We start from the raw sequence: 9,667 nt of genomic DNA on the forward strand, positions 1-9,667 counted from the left end.
GTTTCTTCTAGACACTCTCACTTTTCCATTTGCAGTCGCCATTCCTCAGAAAAGCTAAGATGGGAATGTCAATCAACTTGAGCTAAGAAGTCACGCCTGTTCTAACAATGCTAATTTCACACACAAAAAGAACGGTTCGTGAACACAAACAAGAAACGCTAACATCTTCCTCGCTCCCCGTATTTGAATAACGTTCTCTTCCAGTTAAACTTGCTCTGGTCTGGGGTCGTCCACCACAATTGCACTTCAAAGATGTGCTTGTCATAGTACATTTTACCAACTGGGAGCTCCACAGCTCCCCATCAGCCTCTCCATGACAGAGAGAAGTAACATTCACAAATGTTTACTTATTCATAAGCAACCAGGAATGGCCACAAACACTTGGAGAGAGACGCCTTTCGCAGGAGCTACTCAGATCTCAGGGACAGTCAGAGAAGTTTGACAAAAACTCTTGACTTGATCAAATGTTAGTCGGTCTCCTCTGAGCCCTCTTCTCCGGGAGGCCTCGGTCTTCGGATCCTCCTCCACTCCTCGGCCTGCGCAGCCCAGCTTCCTCAAGAATCCTGCAGACTCGGTTTAGAGAGAACCTGCCCCCATCGTGGAAATCTGACCGGGCTGGCCGGCCGGCAGCAAGATTCCTCTCTCCCTACTGTCTCCTCTGAACGAATTTCTGCCCACTGACTCCCTCCCTTTGCCTGTGGGCTATCCTTCGCCAGCTTTTAGAGTTGAGCGGGTATCTCTCCCTTCGTGTGAGATAGTATGGACACCTACTTCCATATTTCTAAATAAAGTCCTCCTTCCTGTTTTAACAAGTGTCAGAATGATTTTGTTTTTTCCTTAACGACTTCCCAACAAAAACCCAAACCCAGAATCTTTTTTTTCCTGGAATCAGACGGGCTTCAGGGCTTGTCTGCTCTTTTTTGTGGAGCCTTTTGACGATCCTGCTACAGAGAGAGAGTTATGTCCTCCACGAGATTACAAGCTTGGGCTTTAGCAGGTAACAAGTACTCCTATCGGGAAGTTCCTTCTTCGTATATACTACGAACGAAGTTCTGGACCTATGCTTGCCAGAATCCGAGCACGGTTCGGCAAAGATCCAGGACCCCTCTTCAGCCCCCTTGGTCTACTCTTCCTAACGCGTCCCTTGAAGCGTGGCGAGCCTGCCTTGAGTGCTCACCCCAGCAAATGCAAACCACCGGTGAATGCAAATCAGCACAGGGATAAATGCTCCCAGGTCACACACTCTGCTAAAGCAGAAAGAAATCCTTCATGCCCTTCCTGCCTCCGGCCCGCCGAGGGCGCCCACAGCGCACGGGAAGCCGACGACCGCGGGGGAAACGGGGAGGGCGGAGGGCCCGGCGCCCTTGGCCGGCCAGAGGGAGCCGCGAGGAGGGTCGAGAACTCCGCCGGGAGGAGAGTGCCGCGCGGACCTGCCGGAAACCGCGCCGGGAGGAGGGTCCGGAGCTGGCGCGGGCGCCGTCTCCCGGCGCCGCCGAGGCCCGCTGACATCAGCCGCGCTCCTCCCCTCTCCTCCCAACACCCTCAGCTCGCGGCCGGACCCTCCTCCTCCCACCACGTGTCCTCCCCGCTCCCTCCCGAGGGGCCGCGCGCACGGGAAGCCGGAGAGGCGGCAGGGATGGCGCTGTGACAGCGGGGCCGGAGCCCTCGGCGTCTCCTCCCGCGGCCCCGGCCCGCGTCCCGGCCGCTCGGTGAGTGCGCGCGGGCGGCGGGCCGGAGGCCCGGGGCGGCGCGGCCCTTCCCGCGGCTCCGGGGCTGCGCGGCGGCGGCAGGGGCGGGGGCGCGAGGCTGCAGCTGCGGCGGCCGCCGTCGCCTTTGTTGCGGGCCCGCCTGGTGGCAGGCGGCGCCGGCTCCGGCCGCCCGGCAGGTGCGCCGGGGACGGGGAGGGGGCCCGGCGGGGAGGCGGGCCGGGGGCGGCGGGAGCCGGGGGCGGCGGGAGCGCTCCCGGCGCGGGGCCGCGGAGAAAGGGAAATGGGACAAGATGGCTGGAGATATCCGAGCGCGCCCGGGGGCGCGGCGGCTGCGGGCGGGGCGCGGGGCCGTGGGCGGGTGGGCGGTGGCGGCGGCGGCGGCCGCGGCCCTGGCCGCGGGCACCTCGTCGCGGGCACCTTTGCTGCGGGGCGGTGCCACCTCCGCCCCCACCTCCTGCGCGGGAGAGGGCGGGGGAGGCGGCGGCAAGTTTGGGCCCCTGCTCCGGGGATCTGAAGCCTTTTCCGCCCGCCCCTGACCTAGCCTTGCCGTGTTCGCCTGTCCCTTTTGGCAATACCGAAGAAGCACACTGAACTCCGGAAGGATCGTTTCTTCCGAAGCCCGGGAGGATGCGGCCCACAAGATGCACACTCACTCCACACCTAGGAGTTGCCCGCGCCCCTAGAGGGCAGGAGCGCGGCCCTTTGTATTGGCCTACAGCTGGACCCGAGAGAATATTCTTTTCGCCACGGAGGCATTTCCCGGTGGGGGTGGGCCCTGACAGATTTCTGCACCTTCTCGGGTATCCAGGCATACACCTCGCTGTGTGTCACTGAATCTCGGGTTTGGAAAATCTCCTAAGGCAGAATGACTATTTTCTGAACCGGCTCATGGACAAAATCTTTAGCTTTGGAGAATCCAGGTGATGGGTGTTCTGGGCCAGCCAACTTCCAGGTGCTTAACTGGCCTGTAGGGAGAACCCCGTTGAGCAAGTGTCCGGGCTGTGTTCGGACATCTTCATTGGTAAAGAAGCTAACACCCCTCTCCTGTTGCTTATTTCATGTTCAGGTGGCACTGGCTGTGAGAAAGTTCTGCCTTTCAAAGCACTCTTAAAACCTCTCCCAGGAATGTTTACCCACGAGCCCGTTCTGCCCCTGGGTCTCTACAGAACCAGTCTGGTCTCTTCCACAGGTAGCCTCTTTAATATATGAAGGCAGTCAGGTATACTATCTGCCTGCAGCCCCTCTTAACATAATTAATATGCCACCTTCCAGCTTCCTGGTGCTTTTCCTAAAGCCCTTCCTCCCCAGGCCTGACTCTTCCTTCCCTTATTCCAGCCTGAACAGTGCTTGGGGATAAGAGGTTTGCACAGGCACCCCCCATCCCAGGCTTCGGAGAGTTCACACTAGTGCCTGATTTTTCTCAACCGAATCTTGCTTGCAGAGATGGATTCCACAGCCTACACTCTCAACTTGACCCTGAAAGAAGAAGAAGAGGAAGAAGAGATTCAGAGTCGGGAACTGGAGGATGGCCCCACCGATATGCAGAAAGTCCGGATCTGCTCAGAAGGTGGTTGGGTAAGTAGGAAGATGGGTCCACACAGCTGTGAGGAGAGGTCTGGGAGCCAGGCTTGTTTTAAGTCTCCTCCTCAGTCAAGCATAGGAAGTAAAAATAGCCCAGCCCAGCCCGGTATGTTTGCATTCCTGAGAAAACAGTCCTGTGGCTTTAAAAGGCACTGAAGAATGGAGCTGGTTATGGGAACAGTCTCTTCAGCCATGTGGCTTATCGTCGTTCGGACTGGAAATCTGAGAGGCTTGCCTCTCTCCTGTGCCCCTGAATCCCCTGCATTTTACTTAGTGCCGGGCACGTTGCAGACACCAGCTAAATGTTTGCTGACCTCTGTTAAAGAAAAAATTACTCTGACGCTTGTGACGACGGTAAGGAAGATTGGTCGGGACTGTTGAGATGGGTGTCAGGACTCCTGCAGTGGGAGAGAGCTGGGGCTCAACACTGAATACAGTGAGACAAGCAGGGATTTCCAGCCAGGGATCCAGAGTGGGTGACAAGTTACTGAGACGGGACACCAAGAATAGGGGGATTCTTGCTAAAGGCAGACTAGGGTGATCAGCTGTCAAAGGTGGGGGAATCTTTCTAAGGTAAAGTAAAAGGTTTCTTGCTAAAACTGGGCCAGGCAGGCTGAGGACAGGAGGGGAGCCCCCATGGAGGCCTGGTAGGGAAGAGGGCCCAGAGGAACGTCACTGAAGTTTGGGAAGGAGAGAGTCTTTTACACCCACTGCTGGCTGAAGGGAACCTTTTTAAATAAGACTTGGGGCGTTGAGCTGACAGGAGGAGAGCTTCAGTCGGTTCTGTGTGAGGACGTCTTGTGATAGCACACCCAGGAGAGCGGCATTATCAGCTTGCCCGAATCGAGGGATTGGGGTGGTAGGCAGCAGAGAATATGGAACATATCCAAACAGAAGCGTGTGATAGAATTAGAGTCAATTCATAAAAATATAAATGCAGCGTGGCCCATCCTAATCCCCGCCAGTCTGCCTGGGGCCTGCCAGGTTTTGCTCGTGCACCAGAGAGCTGTAGAAGCCTCCCCCAGAAAAGTGAACAGACAGCGTGCCTGTGCCCGGGGCACTTCTGGATACCCCGGGGGGGGGGGGGGGGAGTGATGTAAGTGCAAGAGATATTTATCCTTATAATCGTGTATAATTATTCACAGTACATCCCGGACATCATGACATTTAGGCATGAATGGTAAAAACTTTAAATATGCAACAAGTTGCATTCCTTTTCTCCGGTGAGTCCTGTGTATGAACATTATCAGTATCCATTCTATTCCTTTGTTTCCAGTAGGAGATTGGTATTCATAGAAACATGGCTCTCCCAAATGTCTGGTCCAGCTCCCCTCCCGCACAAGAGAACTGGGGAGCAGAGAGGTTATCTACTTTGCCCCAAAGTTACACATGTACGCTGACATGTGTTCTTAAAAAAATAAATGTCTCTCAAGCTGGACCCTTAAAAGCAGTGCATTTTATTGTATGTGTGTCATACCTCGATGAAACACAGTGCACCACCAGGCTCTGGGTTTTCAGTCGGGCTCTGTAGGCTGCACTGCCATTTTCTGTTTGTGTTCTCTGCTCACCCCCACCCCTCTCTAGTTCCGATCCCCGCAGCTGGGGAGACCTTCGAGGACAGGAGTCAGTCCCATTTAGCCTGCAGCAAGACCTCAAGGCAGTAGAAACCCTGGGCTTTAAGGCTAAATTGGCCAACCCAGAACCTCTAGATAGCATGGAGAACCTTGGAAAGTGGGTGCAGTAAAGGTGGACGTTTAAGTGTTGTCGGAACAGTGAGAAGGGAGCAAGGCGAAGGCCATTCTTAGCTGGGAAGGAAGGAGGTCACTGGAAGAGAGGGACTGGTTTTTGTGGCCTCCAGGCAGTCTGCCCCCTGTCCGCGGTTATTGAGCACAGTGGTGGTGTTAAGACAAGATCCCTGGTCTCCTGGAGTTGCCAGTCTCGCAAGGAAGGTGGGGAAGAGAACATAATTCATAGTACAGTATTCAGAGTGCAGTGGGTGAAGTCAGCTCAAGAGCAGGGTCTCATTCAGCTGGAGAACTCAAGAGGCTTTGTTCAGGGGGCAAGCATGGACCTGGTCTTAAGCAGTGGGCAGGTTGGCTCCCAGGCCCATTTCCCTCCTGGGGACATTTGGCAATATCTGGAGACGTTTTTGGCTCTTGCGATTTGGGTGGGGGTTGGGGAATGGGAGATCCTACTAGGCATCTCGTGGGGAGAGGCCACGGACACTGCTAAGCATCTCCAATGCACAGGACAGCCCTCATGACAAAGAATTATCTGGCCCAAAATGTCCGTAGTGCTGATGTTGAAAAACCCTGTTCTAGGGCATTGAACTAGGGAAAGAAAAGAGATGAATCTGTTCCTTAAATATGTATTTTGGTTGTAGAGAATTGTGTTAGGGTGATCAATAAAAGCCTTTCCAACATAAGAACTCTGCTATGTATCAGGATAATATTCCACAGGAGAATTGGAATAGAAATAGAGTTTCAAGTAGAGAAAAAGAGGAATGTACCCTGAACTGAGTCTCGTTCATAAGTGGCACTGGCCAAGGGAGGAGAGAGGGCTTGCACTCCAGACACGGGGAGAGCGGGAACAGAAGCACCCGAGAGGAACGCTCCTGTGCAGAGTTGGAACAGCTCCCGGAGCTGGAAGCAGAGAAGGTGAGAGAAGTAGGGCAGGCCCCGGGGCCGGCCAGCCAGAGGGCGTGGTGAGCAGTGCTGAGGGGTGTAGTTCCCTCCCCAGGAGCTCTGCGGGACAGGTCCCTTGCCCGTCTCTCTTGCGAGGGCCAAGGCTCGCTACAGTCTGCGTGCTGAGTGGCCTGCTGAAAAAGTCTGGGCTTTGGAGTCAGACTATTTATTTATTTATTATTTATTTCACGTTTATTCATTTTCGGGAGACAGAGTACGAGTGGGGGAGGGACAGAGACAGAGGGAGATACAGGATCCGAAGCAGGCTCCAGGCTCTGAGCTGTCAGCGCAGAGCCTGATGCGGGGGCTTGAACGCACGAACCGCGAGATCACGACCTGAGCCCAAGTTGGACGCTTAGCCAACTGAGCCACCCAGGCGCCCCTGGAGTCAGACTTTCTGACTCTGTGACTGTGGGCAAGTCATTTAGCAGCTGTTTCCTCACCCATAGAAGTGGGGTAGTGATTCCCATTTCTTTACTATTACTTCAAGGATTCGGTAAGATAATTATTTCAACACGCAAGAGGGAGTGCCCCACGCAGACGCTCTCTCGTGCGCTGGTAACGGCCGTCTGCTCTGAGACCTTCGTTACACAGCTTCGCCAGCGTGCGGCCGTGCGGGGTGTAGGTACTTCCTGACAGTTCCCCTTGGAGATGGGCTCCGGAATGCCCACTTGCCGGCAGAGCAGGGCAGTACCTGCAAGCCGAAGGAAGAACACCTATCTGATGCATCCTGGGTCTTCTGAGGGGAGGGAGGAGGACAGGGATGGAGGGTCCCTACCCGTGAGGCCAAGAAAGGGCCTCCCGACTTCTGAGTTTTGCCCGGGGCAGGCCCTGTTTACCTTCTGCTGTGCTCAGCCGGATAAAAAGCCTCTGTGGAGAGAGAGGAGGCCTGCGCCACGGGGCCTGGCTGAAGGCTTGCTCACTTCTCACAGAGGGTTGCTGTGAGGAGAATTTCGAAGCCACTGGACTGTGCGTCTTGGAGGATAATGTGGGCTTGTTTGAAGATCCTCTGTGGCTCAGCCGGAACTATGAGGACGTGAATCTGGCACCAGTCACCCTCCAGCCACCTTACAGCTTTGGGGCTCCTGAGATTTTTACCAGGCCTAGGACGTTTTACTTCCGTGAGTGTCGGTAGCCCCTCTGAAATGACAGGCGCAGCCAGTCCCGTGTCCCGTTTTATCAGCAAAGGGAAAGGGACTATAAATAGGTATGGCCTGGATCTGGAATTTCCTAGGGAGAGAAAAGGCCAAAAGGAGAGTTGTTCAAAAGGCTGGGAAGTGCGAAGGGGTGGGGTGGAAAATTCCTGGCTGACAGGCTTATCCAGATTGATGAAGGTCTGAGGAAAGCCTGGAGATTCGTCCCTTTTTACCTCCTAGTATTTCACACTTACTCCAGAGAGGAAGCTGGGTTTCGTAAGAGACTAAATTTAATGAGTATTTGAAACTATTCTAAGTGGAACAAGAGAAAGGAAATTTGGATATCGTTTGCTTAAATCTTTTATTCAAATATACGTTTGGGGGGCACCTGGGTGGCTCACTCAGTCGGTTAAACTCTTGGTTTCAGCTCAGGTCGTGGTCTTGTGGTTTGTGAGTTCGAGCCCTGCGTCGGACTCTGTGCTGATGGCGAGGAGCCTGCTTGGGATTCTCTCTCCCTCTCTCCCTGCCCCTCCCCTGCTCACACTGCTTCTGGCTCTCTCTAAATAAATAAATAAACTTAAAAAATACTTTGTTAAGTGATTACTATCTACAAGAAGTGTCCTAAGTTTAGGGAGATGGAATAAACATAGGTTTTGCCCTCAATGAGCTTGAATTCTACTGTAAGAAGCAGACAAGTAAACCAAGAGAATACTGCGTTGTGATAAGTGCCACCGTAGCGTGGAGCCCAGGGTGCCGCAGGGATGTGTAGTGGGCGCACAACCCACGTCAGGGTGAGCTTCCCAGGGAACGGCACATCTGGGCCAAGTCTTGGAAGGTGGGTGGGTGGGTGTCAGCCAAGCCAAGAACGGGGAGGACCTCTGAGGCAGTGGGAGAGCCACGTGGGGGGGACACGAAAGGAAAAAGAATGGTTTGCTCAGGAAACAGCGAGCGCTGAGAACCACTGAGCGCGGAGGTAGGGGAGAGTGAAGGGCTGGTCGCCAGGGAGGCCACTTTGCTCTTGGTAGGAGCTAGAGCCTTGAACTCAGACGGTGCTAGGTCCACATCTCAACCCTGCCATTTGTTGGCTGTGTGACTTACAGTAGCAACAAGGCCTCTCCGAGCCCGTTTCCTCCTTGGTGAAATGAGGTTGTTGGGGAAAACAGAGGAAGCAGACACAGCCTTTCCTGGGAAGGACTCCCTACTCGTAGAGTGCTGTGAGTGGGAAGGGAGGACATGGACTTGGGGAATAAGGAGAAAGTCCAGTGTGTCCAAGTGACCGATGGCTGGACACCTGAAGAAGCTACACACTGGGCAGATGCTAATTTCCTAAGCTGGTGAAAACACAGTCTCATGATCACCCAGGCTCTGGATTCGGCCTTGGGGAATAGCTTGGAAAGCAGTAATCCTGAAACCCCGGCCCAGTGATTTCTTACCACCGAATATGATGAGCTTTGGAGTGGGATTTGTCATGACTGAAAGAAACGACATGGCAAAAAGAAGAGCAGAGTCTCGAGTAAACAAGACGAGGTTGGTTTGGGCGGCCCGGCCCCTCCCACAGGGGTGGGGGAGCGGGGTCAGTGGGGAGAGGGAAGGAGAGCCGCCTTTGTCCTTGGCCGAAGGTCTAGGCATCAGAGCAAACTAGTTTGCTCTGCTGTTTCATTACATAAATTTAAGCTCTAATTAGCTCTTCTCTCCTCCTACTCTTGCTCTTGCAGATTGGAAAAGGCAGGATGAGGCCCCCTCTCTCACTGGCTCCTCCCTGGGCTTTGGGTTCTGAGTCAAATGCTAGAGCTGGAACCCCAGGAAATGGAGACCGGTGCCCAGGAGCTGCCCCCCCCACCCCCACCCCCATGCAGGGCCAGGGATCTGTGACTTGGGGGAGGGCAGGGGGTGGCTGGGTGTGTGTATTTTGGTGGGGGAACTGCCTCAGGGTGTTTACTTGGGGGCAGTTGCTCCTGAATCTGGAGCCGGGGCTGAGCCCAGATCGGCTGGCCCTGCAGCGTGTGTCCCGATCTGGTGATCACTGCTGGGGAGCTTTCTTCTCAGGGTGCTGCTCTCCTCCTCTGTGAACCGAGGCGGTAAGCGACCCTAAGCAGGGCGTGCGGGACCTGTGCTGTGTCCTTGTTGTGCCTCCACTCGCCTAGTGAGTGTGGATGGACCGTGTCCCCCGGTCAGAGCCCCTCCCCTGTGAGATGAAGGTGTGTGAGTCTGTGTCTGCTTATGCCTATTAGTTGTTCCCTGTTCCAGGTGCCGGCCCTATTCGATGAGGTGGCCATATATTTTTCCGATGAGGAGTGGGAAGTTTTGACGGAGCAACAAAAGGCCCTCTACCGGGAAGTCATGAGGATGAATTATGAAACTGTCCTGTCCCTGGGTAAAGCTTTGTTTTTTTCTTTGTCTCCTGGAAGCTCTGAGCCCAGAGAATTGTTTCCATGTCTCTTCTCTGGTGTATCCAACATCCCTTTCTCCTGAACTTGGACTCTGTCCCCCTCAATGCCTGTGCCCATTTGATTTCCTGTTTTTGACTTCGGCAGGATATAAATATTGTGTCCTTCTA

The 9,667-nt window shown here is 54.5% G+C and overlaps 1 protein-coding gene and 1 non-coding gene across 12 annotated transcripts in view; both read left to right on the forward strand.

Moving 5' to 3' along the window:
- The window catches only part of POGK (pogo transposable element derived with KRAB domain), a 35,110-nt gene that overhangs the window by 18,012 nt on the left and 7,431 nt on the right, over positions 1-9,667 (forward strand). Inside the window, exons 1-4 of one of the 11 annotated variants that reach the window (XM_023247266.2) lie at positions 1,562-1,709; positions 3,151-3,284; positions 8,473-8,637; positions 9,342-9,484. In XM_023247266.2, coding sequence (XP_023103034.1) covers positions 3,235-3,284; positions 8,473-8,637; positions 9,342-9,484 — 358 coding nt within the window. In that variant the 5' untranslated portion in view covers positions 1,562-1,709; positions 3,151-3,234. The other 10 variants (XM_023247268.2, XM_023247267.2, XM_023247269.2 and 7 more) reach the window with 10 other exon arrangements.
- On the forward strand, positions 4,233-4,363 carry LOC111558454. Its single transcript, XR_002739362.1, has one exon. It is a non-coding gene; the product is annotated as a small nucleolar RNA SNORA52 (small nucleolar RNA).

Source organism: Felis catus, chromosome F1 (genome assembly GCF_018350175.1).
Source record: "Felis catus isolate Fca126 chromosome F1, F.catus_Fca126_mat1.0, whole genome shotgun sequence".
NCBI classification, from domain to species: Eukaryota; Metazoa; Chordata; class Mammalia; order Carnivora; family Felidae; genus Felis; species Felis catus.